We start from the raw sequence: 12,727 nt of genomic DNA, 5'->3' as shown, positions 1-12,727 counted from the left end.
GACATAACTCGTAGTTAAAATTCAGCGATGTCTCCAACGATGCCTCACATCGCTCCTCATCGGCAACCCATCATTAACACATTTTTCACGGATCGGCCGATGTATGGCCGAGCATCGTCCAATATCCGTTGAATCGGGGGGTTGAGTGGTGTCCAACAGATAACGGCCGATCATCGGTCGATGTTCGACCAAACATTGGCCCGTAGTCAACCGATGTTCGAACGATGTTCACCAATGTATGAGCGATGTAATATGCATCGGCCGATTATCTTGGAACATCGTTTTATGATTAGCAATGCTTCGCTGGGCCTTTGAAAGTCCGGCCGGCAACCACGACATTTTTATCATAAAAGGCATTGGTTGCCCATCGAATACCCATCGCTGGATAATGTGACTGATTCTGTAAGGACTACTAGGCCGATGTGGACCGATGTTAGGGCATCGTTAACATCACGGATTACCAACGATTACCACCGGTCTACGGCTACCGGCCGGGAAATGTGACCTAGGCATAAAGAGGGATAATCGCGCTTAAAAATAGCGAGACGGTTTCGCTAAAGGGGATGTGTTCCCAACCTGCAGGCATGTTTACGAAGCTATCTTAGGACTAAGAAACGTCTTAAGATAATACTTACGACAATTCTTAAGACTATGTGGGGTTTTCGAAAGTATCGTAACTTAAGAAAGTTCTTAAGAATTATCATAAAGTTACGACAGCTTTAGACATATCTTAAGTCTATCGTAAGTAGAAATAGCTGCGTCCATGTTGTTGCTGGCTCGACGAAATCGTTTCGAAAGACTGATTATATACTAGTATGTCGGGACCGTTAAAGACAGCTGTAAAAATTATATACCACTGTAATATATAGATTTCGTTAAATAAAATGTTTGATAAGACTATTAATTTTTTTATGTGTTTATCAAAACAAATGAAATACAGCTCGACTGATTAATGATATTGCGCACTTCTTCATTTAAAAGAGGTATTAATTTCTTTATGCCCCCCCCCCCCTCCTTGAAGCCACAAAGCTATCAAAATCAAAGTACTGAAAGTACTGAAAGCCGGGCTTAAGAACAGCACACAGGTGAAAAGAACAGGTTTCAGTTAAAGTATGAATGATAAAAGGAATTATTAGATGCAGCGAATGAAAAAGCATCGTTAAATTTTATATAAGAACAATAGGTTTAACTTTGATGAAGTATAAGGGTGATTTTATCTTTTTATTTTTGAGCTTTATATACTTGTTCTTTATTGTTATTGAGCATTTTTTTTCTTGCCTTATGCCATGGCGTCAGGCACTACTAAGCATCAATATTTCCTACGTCCGAAGCTAAGAGGTCACAGTTAGCCAGCAAAATTTTGTGCATGCTGATTATCATCGAATTTTGTTACCTGCGTTTCAACAACAACAGTTAGCAGAAAAATGATCATATTACTGATAGACTGAGGATGTATTTAAACATGCATACAATCACAATATGTCATCCCCAACTTCGTTCGGGACGACATAATGACTAGAAAGTCTGCTATTGCAAGCAATAGCGTATGTTTCCCGAACTGGAGAATTTTCATTTTGTCATCAGTAATACTATGCCCATTAGCTAAGCTTGGACAACCATCAACTCGTATCAGTCCTTTCGGTACTTTGATTTTAAAATCGGAGCTAAGCGCATGTGCATGCATATGCAAGTTATAAATCCCATCCTGTTTGGTTCAAAACTAGAGTAGTTATAGCCATTTAAAGTTTTAGCCAATCAGATTGCAGTGCACATGCATGCACATGTTTTCATGATTATTGTTATATATCATATTGTAGTAATGCATGACTTGTCGTAATGCATGACTTATTTAAAATTTCAATGTATTTCATCAAAAAAGAAAGAGATATTAAAATTTTTGTTTCAGCCAATCAGAGCAAAGTGCACGTGCATGCACATCATTTCGTGCTAATCTGACAATGTCATATTATCTACACTATTAATATATCCTTATATAATATCCTTATGAAATGAGCATTTCATCAAAAAAGTGTAAAAGTTAAAGCAATATTCAGTATACAAGTCATTTAATGTTGCACGCATCCGCACGTAAATGCGTATGCACACAAAATGACCTTTGTTCCATACATCTACACAACATGCCTATTAGCCTTAAAAAGGTTTTAGCTCAATTGGATGGACATTTTTCTAGAACTCAAACTTGGACAACCATCAAACCTATCTGTACTTTCAGTACTTTGATTTAAAAATCGAAGTTCAAGAATTTTGACTTTTCCCCCCTTTCCATGGAAACTAATAAAAGCTTCGAATTTTTAAATCCAATGAGCACAATTAAAGAACCTAATCATTACATCCACAAAATTTCTTGACGAATGTGCAAGGGTCTATGCCTACAAGTTTTGGGGATTTTAGTTCATGTAGAATAGTACTTGATGCAACAGAAATCACCCAGGATGTTCCAGGGAATGATATGAGATTGCAGGCCAGCACATACAGCGGATACAAAAATTCTCACACTGTTAAAAGTGTTACAGGTGTTGCACCTAATGGTGCTTTGGTATTTATTACTAAATTGCACCCTGGCAGCACATCTGATGTTGCAATTGTAGAACATTGTAAAGTCTTAGAACAGTTATCTCCAGGTGATATGATCTTAGCAGACAAAGGGTTCACTATTCACAAGTTGTTGCCCCCAAGGAGTACATCTAAATATTCCTCCCTTTCCAGTGAGGTCCAACTATGTCGAAGAATTGCTAAGTCACGCATACATGTTGAAAGAGCAAATGAGCGTATTAAGAATTATGAAATTTCAAGGCATGTTCCGCAGCAATTTAGATATATTTCTACAAAAGTCTTTCAATTATGCTGTGTTTTAGTCAATTTTCAGGATCCCCTTATGCAGGAATTTGCTCAGAATTTTGCAAGTGTAGATAACTAAGATATTAAAATTAAAATGTTTTCACCATGTTTAATGTTATATCTTATAGCTGTTGTAAATACGGGAGAAATTTACAGAAATAAAAGTCTGTCAAAACAGATATGTTGATCTCCCAATTGATGTCTTTGTTAATTCTCACAATCGCACAGTCTTTTGGTGTCCAGACCATAAAATCACACAAGGATTTCCCAATTATATGAAGCTGTCCTTGCACTTGATCATAGTATTGGTGGTTCTCTCATAGCTTGAAGGACTTGACTCCATTAAAATCCTGAACCTCTATATGAAAAAAATATATATGTTGAAGATTTTTAAAGAATAAGAATTTTCATTGGTGCCTCAATCATTAATATAAGACAAAACTATTTAAGGTCAAGATCTAGTAAATGAAAGACGCCTACAGATTTATCAAATTTGAGAAATAAATTCCTTTAATGATGCACTATACCTTAATCTTGGCCAAATTAGGTGCTTCGGGTCATAATTGTAGGTAAACAAGATGAAAAACCATATTTTAAACAGTTGTTTTCAATGAAAAATTAAGAAAACCAATCATTAATATGGGATTTTTTTTCATATTCGACAAAGGAAATGTATCCAGATTGCCTACAGTCTCTCAGAAAACGGTAATTTGTATGTTCACAGCCTCTTCTTTGAAATAATGTCAAATTTAATATATGTATCCGGATTACTTTTCATATGATTTCAAATTGAATGCCATGAAAGTACCCTTTTTTCTACATAAATCTGCTAAAGCCGTAAAGTACGGGAAAAAGAAAGTTGAAATTGATTATGACGTCATAATGGATATAGCACCACGAAATCAGTCTAAATTCATTTACTAGATCTTGACCTTAACTAATAAATATTTACATGTATAAGTATTTTGTTCCTTACTGTACAATAAAGTGAGAAGGCAAATCATCTGCCTTGAGGACTAACATTACAACAGAAGGAAAAAACTTTTTTAACAATTGCTAAATTGTACTTAAATTTATCCAAACTAATATATTGGAATTATTTAAAGTAATATCTCAGTACATGAAACGTATTCAAACAAATACATACACACTATTATTACCTAGGCAGAAATCGTGTACTTTTTCAATAGCTTCTGGAATTGTAATATTCTTTGCTGAAAAGGGGCATTTCACCTCCAGTATTTCTAGCTTAACGTTTGACATCTCTAATATGTCAGCGAGTCCTGGATTCTGATAGCTGAATCCGAATGCAGCAGAACAACGAATGAGTCCATCGGGGCTTGACCCAAGAACCCCATTACAGTGTAGCCAGATACCTAATATGAACAGTATTATAAAGTTTCAAAATAGCATTAATATGCAACACTCTGATTTTCTTATGCATTGATGACTTGTTATAAATAGAATATACAAACAGTATATTTATATTCATTATCTTCAACTTCAGTTTAATAACTGAATTTTAAATGAATTAGCTCAAGAAAAAATTTTATGTATCATCAATTTTTATTTGCTTTGAAGAAATTGAAATTTTGCTTAGGAAAGAAATATACCAACCTGTTGGCTCTACAACTGCATCCCCAAAAGTTCTATACTTTTCAATTGCGACTTTTTCATTGCACGTCCCCCAAATAATGGCATCCTTCTTTGACAGATCATAAGCTGAGCATAATCTTTTGTATAAGGAGACAGGATATCTGTTATATAAGGAGCAAACTTTCAATATTTTTGATTTTATAATTAACTGCTTTTACAAGTATCATTTATAATTACATATACATATAAAGGCATGTAAACTACCAGTATACCTATTTCTCTTGATCGCTGCCAAAACACAACCAAAGTTTGAAGCTGTTGATCTATTCTTCCTAACAGATGACCACATGCAATTTTCCTTTTGACCAGTGGTAAGACAGGCAATCTAAAACATGACAAAAATCTTAAAACTTAAACAACATTCATAATGAAACAGAATACATTCTATTCTGTCATTTCATTATGCAACTCATTTGTCTTTACCTGTTGGATTTCTTGCTCATTTATCATTAATTTTTGCTTCATCCAAGCGATTGGATTCTCTGCAGAAATAAATTCCTGGCTAGAGATGAGGTCTTCAACTAGAGGCACTGCAAGTGTGGGCACAGGCGGCTCGGGGGATAGTATCCAATGCATTGCTGTTGATTTAATTAAACAAAAATATTAAACCCTCAGTGAAAAAGACAACAAATACTCAATAAACCTGTATTGCAGTTACATCACCAATTCTTAATACTGGTATATATGTTAAATATTTTTTCAAACTTATTTTATTTAATACTACTTCAAATAAATTTTGGATTTCAATATTTATACATGTGAAAAGAATGTACAAATAACTTCCTTTAAGTATGTATGAGAAATAGGGTGAATAATATTTAAACATTTTACTAAAGGTTGCAGTTGAGTTGAAGTTTTATATTACGTCACGATCTTCTAGTTTGACAGATGCGTTCAAGGTAAATAGTATACGCCTCCTAACCGCAAGCTTTACGACTGGAACTTTCTTCTAATCCTTGATTGTTTGCTTGTACAACAGACTATTTCTGTGTCAAGGTTGATAATATGAGTTTATCAATCACATGAATTGTTTACGCTGAATGCATCTGTCAAAAAAGATTGTGACTTGATGCAAAACTTCACTCTGAATTGAAATTGATAGTATAAATGTATAATTAAAAGTTTAAAACAAAGTCAACACAAAAACAAAAGAGACAAGAACAAAACTAAACATGTAAAAGACAAAAAAAGCAAAAAGAATGGAAAGACTGCACATCTTGTCAGAATTTCAGTCCAATGTCAAATAAGCCATTAAATATCTGAAGTCCAAAGTCCGGGTGTAATGAGTTAGTTAGGTGTTTTGTGAATTTATATATATATATATACATGTGTGTATATGCATTCTATCCTATCACAGTATAAATTTTCAAAAAAGTAACAACAGAATAAACTCGTAAACAATGTGACACTAAAATAAAACACCAAATATATTAACCTGAAAATCTCCCTACAGTTGTCAATTTCTGATATAGGAACTCCCTGTCCCTATCATTGACTGGCCTATTTGTTGCCCTAGTAATTTTTGACAAAAGTTGAAAAATGGAGCATAATACAACACTGAATGGTTTTACATATACCATGCTAGCTGCAGATCTGTAGCTTGCTGGTCTGAAAAAATTAGGATGGACGACCAGAGAGATACAGTTCCATCCATTGAAAAAAGTGTATAATTGCCCATAAAAAATGTGCTATTTTTCTATTTTTTATATTTTCACTTTTGGGGTACTGTCATTTTTAATATTTTGCACCATTCATGAAACAGTCATAATAAATGCATACCTGTAATTTATAAACCTGTCAGGTGCAGGAAAAAGTTCTTCCATCGTCTTAGTTTGACGAGGTGGCGCACTCTGGATGCTTAATCCAACTCTGGCGTACATCAGTTTTTCTGACATTTTTGTACCTGTATCAACATGTTCCATAAATTTACTAAGTTATATTATAGTCTTGGGGCCTAAAGTTAGATTTTATAGTTACAAGTATGCTTATATATGCCAAGGTAGTGGACTTGGAGGCTCCAGGGCACGAATAGTACCCTGCTACCTACAGTCACATGGTGAACTGCACACTTGTATATACCGGGTATATATATTGGTGTGCATGTTTTGATATAATTTCTATTTAACATTAAATTTGGTAAAGCATACCTAAAACAGACCAAGTGAATTTACATATTACATAAATTGCATATAAATTACCCATAGAGAAGAATGCTGGCTTTATGGTGACATTTGTCCATCCCATGTACACATTCACAGGTACTCTGTTCAACTGTGTAGTTAGAACCAAGAGTAATCTAATAAAATAAAAAAAAAATAACCACCTAGAATTTTACTTATATTATCTGATACTATCAATTTTAAAAGTAAAAAGCATGTTTACATGGAAACTTGAAAATTGTGGAGAGAGAAAAAAAAAGAATTGTAAATTAATTTATTATTATGTATTAAGACATTGCAAAGACACTTTCAGTCAAGGAAATTCGGAAAGAGGTTTGTTCTGGATTTATTGCATAGGCAGGATAAAACATATAACGTGCGAGTACACCCATTATTGCCGTCCCCATTATTGCCAATTTTCGTTTTTACGTTTAAAAATCTGTCAAACGGTATTTATTTGTAAATTTTTTGCAAAATATATAAATTACACAATTTTTCAAAACCCCAAATCGTCTCGGAGAAAGAAAAAGTTGTTTAGAATTAATAAACTCACCATTGATATATCAAGTCTTTGAAAACGCACAAAAAAGCAGTCGTGCGACAGGACATGCCATAGAATTTTCGGCTAGCTTTCCATTTTCCTGACAGAATCAGTCATGTTTTGGTGCAAATCAAATGAATATTCTCCTGCATGCAATGATACTAAACGAAATTATCCATGGTAATTTTTCTACTTGCATTATTTAACGAAAATTACGACGAGTATGAAGCGTCTGCTGTACGACGCCATTTTTGTTTTATACGGGAGCGGATCAAAGTCCACCACATGCACCTGTTCTTAATAAATCTGCAATAGGTTATTATGTTCCCCAAACGAAGTTGGGGAACATATTGTTTTTACTCTGTTTCTTATTATTATGTTCCCCAAACGGAGTTTGGGAACATATTGTTTTTACTCGGTTTCTTATTATTATGTCGCCCCGAACGAAGTCGGGGACGACATATTGATATTGTACGCATGTTTTTTTTATCCAGGCTGTTTCTCGGAGATGGCTGGGACAATCTTCCTGAAACTTTCCTCAAAGGACGATCACTGGTTGTAGTTGTGCAGTGAGGTCGTTCAGTTCCAATATGTCTACCGTTGCCATGGAAACCTGTAAAAAGCGACAAATTTTGTCCGAGAGTGTTCTCTCTGGTCCCTTAAACGTTCGTAATGAAACTTTTCTTATTTTAATGATTAGTATCTGTAGTTGTGCGCCTCGCATTTAAAATTTTCAAATAATCGATTATTGCCATGGAAACCAGGTGAGTGTTAAAATTCTTTAATTTCGATTTTCTCAATAACTACTCAGGCAATCGTTTTGAAACTTTCAATGTTTATTCCTTGCAATGTGTCAAAGTGATTTCTACTTTCAAAATAATTGTAATGAGTCGTTCACAGTTGCCATAGAAACGAAACATAAAAAAAGATTTAGATGTACACATGTGTTCTCCAAGGTCTAGGTCAAAGGGTCAAAGTTCGTCGTATCCAATAAAAGTTCTTTTCACAAGGATTACATATATGAAATATAAAAGCCCTAGTACTTACCGTTCAAACGTTATGGCTATTTACTATGTTCAAGACGACCCCCCCCCCCTTTTGAAGCACACAGCCAAGTAGAATACACAGATATAACATATACAACTTACAAGTAACTTTTTAAAATATTCATTCATAAAATTCAGTTCCCGTCATGTCATATTTTGCCATCACTCATTCTCCTTCTGTTTTGTCTCTTGAATTTATAAATATTTTATTTTATCTATATAAAAAAAAATAACAATTGTCAGCTGCATTTATTATCATTTCGCGTTTTCTTGTATATCTATCACTTGTATATTATTCATTTCATTAGATAGTGCAAGTATAAATTAAAAAATTGGTACGTCATTTCCATAGTTTTTATTCATTCATAAATCCTTTGATCCACCCCTGCAGGTTCCCGAAGCCTTGATCACCTCTGTATACAAAACATTCATATCGCCGAAACTGTTCATGATTCCGCTAAACTGAGAAAGTTTACACATGATTTATCTTCTCATAACAACATCAGCTCTCTGCAATGCAGAAATGCTCGAATTGATGGTGGCATGTCAGATTCGTTTTTCGGTAGAACCTCTAAAATGAAAGTGAAAGAGGGAAATTTCAGAGTTCTCACTGGCGTTACAATACACAAAATAATTCGGCTGATCTTCTTCATAAATTACATTTCCCAAGCTTTTATGATAGGAAAGAAACTGCCAATTAACAAGTATGAGGCTCAGTTCAGTACATCTGCCAGATTTCTTTTATGCAAGTCTGCAAATTTTGGAACTTGTAATTTTCCTGCACTACTTTCTTCTCCTACCGATTCTAAAAATAATAAGTGGGATGTACCCAATTAAGGTCTTCCGTTTACAATGGAAAGGAATGATACAACTCGATGGTTGTTCAAACTTAGCTAATGGACTTTTGTTTTAGTGATGATTAAAATGAAAGTCTTGTCCAGTACGGGGCGACATATGCTATTGCTTGCAATAGCAGACTTTCTAGTTATTATTATTTTTTTTTTTCTTCTTTGTTCTCCGGTACTTTTTTTGTCCGCGAGTGTTCTCAGAAACTGTTCACCCAACTAAGTTAAAACCTTTTTAGGGTTAATAGGTGTCAAGTGTAGGTGTGCACAACGCAGGTCATTTTGCGCGCATACGCATGCACGTGCGTGCGCGTGAAATGAGTGAAATGACTGATATATTTATTATAGCCATATCTTTTACATTTTTTATTGAAATGCTTTGAAACTCATTCTATAAGGATATATTAATAGTCTAGATAATATGAACTGGTCAAATAAGCACGAACTCACGTGCATGCACGTGCGCTTCCCTCTGATTGGCTGAAACAAAGATTTCAATATCTCTTTTGTTTTTTGACGAAATGCTTTGAAATTTTAAACATAGTCATGCATTAGGATATACTACAATATAATATGTAGCAGGTATCATGAAAACACGCGCATGCACGTGCGCTGCAATCTGATTGGCTTAAACTTTAAATGGGTATAACTCCTTTGATTTTCAACCAAACAGGATGGGATTTAGAACATAGATAGACATAGTAGATTCCTACAAAAAGGTAAGGTCATCATGCACATGCATGCACGTGAATGCACATGAGATGGATAAAATAAAAAATACACTTGATGAAGCGTATTTTTTGATACTTTTGGATTAAATGCTTTATTATTTTATTATATTAATGTATATAGATAGTGTAGACAAGAGAATATGGTCATTACGCACATGCATTTACATTTGCACGCGTGCAAAGGCTAAAATTTGAATATACTCGGTATACTTCAGGGAAACGTTGTTAAAGTGTAAAATGCATAGAGTTTGTCGTTTTTTAATGAAGCTTAAAGGGAGTATGGCACCAAAAGGGAGTTGGGGAGCGTTTGGGGAACATCTGTAACGGTTCCCGTTACAATTAGCCCTAGTTATTATTATTATTATTATTATTATTTTTCTTCTTCTTCCTGGGTACTTTTTTGTCCGGGAATGATCTTGTAAACTGTTCGTCCGAGGTAGGTAAATCCTTTTTAGGGTAAGTAGACATGTTATGCAGATTTGCGGAATCAAGGTCATTTTGCGCGCACGTGCTTGCAAGAGCGCGCACGTGCAACACTTGAAATAACCAATATAATAAATATAGTCGGAACTTTTCTATTTTTTGATAAAATGCTTTGAAACTCATAATGTAAGGATACATTATTAGTATAGACAAGATGGCATGGTCAAAATAGCAAGATCTCACGCGCATGCACGTGCGCTTTGCTCTGATTGGCTGAAACTAAAGTCTCAATATCTTTCTTGTTTCTTGTCATAATCTTTTGAAATTTTGAACATGGCCCTACATTATGAAGATCTACAGCAAGATATATTAAAATTTTAATAAAAGCATGCGCATGCGCACGTGCTGTAATCTGATTGGCTAAAACTTTAAATGGCTATATCTCCTTTGTTTTTTGACGAAATGCTTTGAAATTTAAAACATAGTCATGCATTACGATATCCTAAAATATGATATAGAAAATATTCATGAAATCACGCGCATGCACGTGTGCTGCAATCTGAATGGCTGAAACTTACAAATGGCTATAACTCTTGTTTTTCAACCAAACAGGATGGGATTTAGAACTTGGATAAATATAAGGGACTCCTACAAGAAGGTGTAGTCATTATGCACGTGCTTGCACGTGCGTGCACGTGAAATGAGTAAAATAAAAAATACACTCGAATGAGTGCATTTTTTAATACTTTTGGATTAAATGCTTTGATATTATTAAAATTTGAGATAGTGTAGACAAGATAATATGGTTGTTACGCACATGAACACGCGTGCAATGCCTATTTTTTAATATATTTTGTATTTTTCTTGGAAGACCTTGATTAAGTCTAAATTCCATAAAGTATTTCTTATTTAATAGAGATAACAGGGAATATGGCACCAAAAGGGAGTTGGGGAGCGTTTGGGGAACATCTGTAACGGTCCCCGTTACAATTAGCACTAGTTTTTATCGATTTATTTTTGCTCATATCGCTTCAAAATTATATGGACAACTTTTTAAAATAACATAACAAGGTGAAAGTGTCTTATTTAATTTTTTTTAAATAAAAATATATATAAATGGGAAAATAAATGGGAAAATGAGGAAAAAATTCACAAGTTCTGGATGACATGAGAGTACAAAGACATATCCTGGATTCATCCTTGGAGAAACAATATACTCAATAACTTGCTCTACATTTTTTTTTTCTTCAAGAGATAAAAAAAAATAAATATTATGGAAAATGGAGTTCTATTGAAGATGGGGGTGCAAGCTACTTTTCTTCAAAAACCCCTTTTACAACTCCAAGTCATTTTATGGCTATAAAAATTGGAAACTAAAACCCATGCAGGGGCTGGATGGTCTAAATTCATACTTTATAATTGAACAAAATAGAGAAAAGTTACTTCCATTTACAGTTACAACATTTCTTTACATACTCCTATATATTTTTAATTCTTCACATAAAACTGTAAAGCTTTGATTTAGCAGCCATAGGCAGAGGTCTGTATGACATTCATTCAACTCCTTAAAATTTCTTCAGATACTGTAGTCAACCATTTATTTGGTCATTGGCAAGGCAAAGACTTAAAAAAAAAACTTTTCATTCTTCCAAAAATCTCAAAGAAATGGGATGAACTTACAGTAACCTGTAGCTCCGGTCTCGCATGGAGGCTTGCACAATTCCCCTTATAAACTGCGCATCTTTGTCATACACAAACTTTAAAACGTGGTCAGATTGTACGGCAGTCTCCGATTTCCGCATAAGTTTCGTTGTACCAGCTGTATAATTTGACCATGGAGAACGCCATACCGCAATCGCGTATAGTATACCTAATACCTTGTGTAATATGGCGTCTTCTTTGTTTATCTCCAGAAACGAAATCTGGCGATGTCTAGGGGGGGCACTGTGTAGGCCTAACACCTGCATCATTAGGGACTCCTTGGCTGATTAGGTTTGCCGAATAAGTGGAAAATTTAGCCTGGTACCCTGTCTCACCATTGCCGAGGCAGTGACGCAGAGTAAACGAAGCAAAACAGGGACAGGGAACCAGGCTATGCGTAGGAATTTGTTAAAAGTTCTCTACTAAGAACAAATGTATTTTTGATAACTGCACAATAATAATTACAGTACAGTTTATATTCACATTTAATTAATCAGATTATGAGTATAAATTGTTTCAACAGCGATTACAAGTAGATACACTATATTTCAGAACGTCAGTTTAATTTGGCGACTATTGGGTCAACATCCTGCCTTGAACAGGAAGTTGAACAGGATCCCATAAGCCGGCTATTGCTCTTTGAGCAATAAGCCCGGCTAAAAATCATGGATTTTTTTGTATTGTGTATCTATCAGGTGGTTTCTACAGATGTTGAATTATTACACAGTTATTAATGTACTGCATTTACACATGTCACGGAAGTAGC

At 34.6% G+C, this 12,727-nt stretch overlaps 1 protein-coding gene across 2 annotated transcripts; it reads right to left on the bottom strand.

The window, feature by feature from the left end:
• Positions 1–2,948: 2,948 nt before the first annotated feature.
• Positions 2,949–12,206, bottom strand: LOC134266994 (uncharacterized). 2 transcript variants are annotated; one of them, XM_062749221.1, is made up of 7 exons: positions 11,941–12,206; positions 6,714–6,811; positions 4,939–5,093; positions 4,728–4,840; positions 4,477–4,616; positions 4,007–4,235; positions 2,949–3,217 (listed from the first exon to the last, which is right to left on the bottom strand). In XM_062749221.1, exons 1-7 carry the CDS (start codon positions 12,060–12,062, stop codon positions 3,202–3,204), a joined length of 873 nt encoding a protein of 290 aa, XP_062605205.1. In that variant the 5' UTR covers positions 12,063–12,206; the 3' UTR covers positions 2,949–3,201. The 2 variants fall into 2 exon arrangements, with proteins under 2 accessions (XP_062605205.1, XP_062605204.1); XM_062749220.1 differs by having other exon boundaries at positions 4,020–4,235; positions 11,941–12,204.
• Positions 12,207–12,727: the final 521 nt, after the last annotated feature.

This window comes from Saccostrea cucullata, unplaced genomic scaffold, assembly GCF_032062105.1.
Source record: "Saccostrea cucullata isolate Sc308-1 unplaced genomic scaffold, CSIRO_AGI_Scuc_v1 ctg9724, whole genome shotgun sequence".
In the NCBI taxonomy this organism is placed as follows: Eukaryota; Metazoa; Mollusca; class Bivalvia; order Ostreida; family Ostreidae; genus Saccostrea; species Saccostrea cuccullata.
Note: the sequence above shows the minus strand (reverse complement) of the source record. Positions and strands in the feature narration are given on the sequence as shown.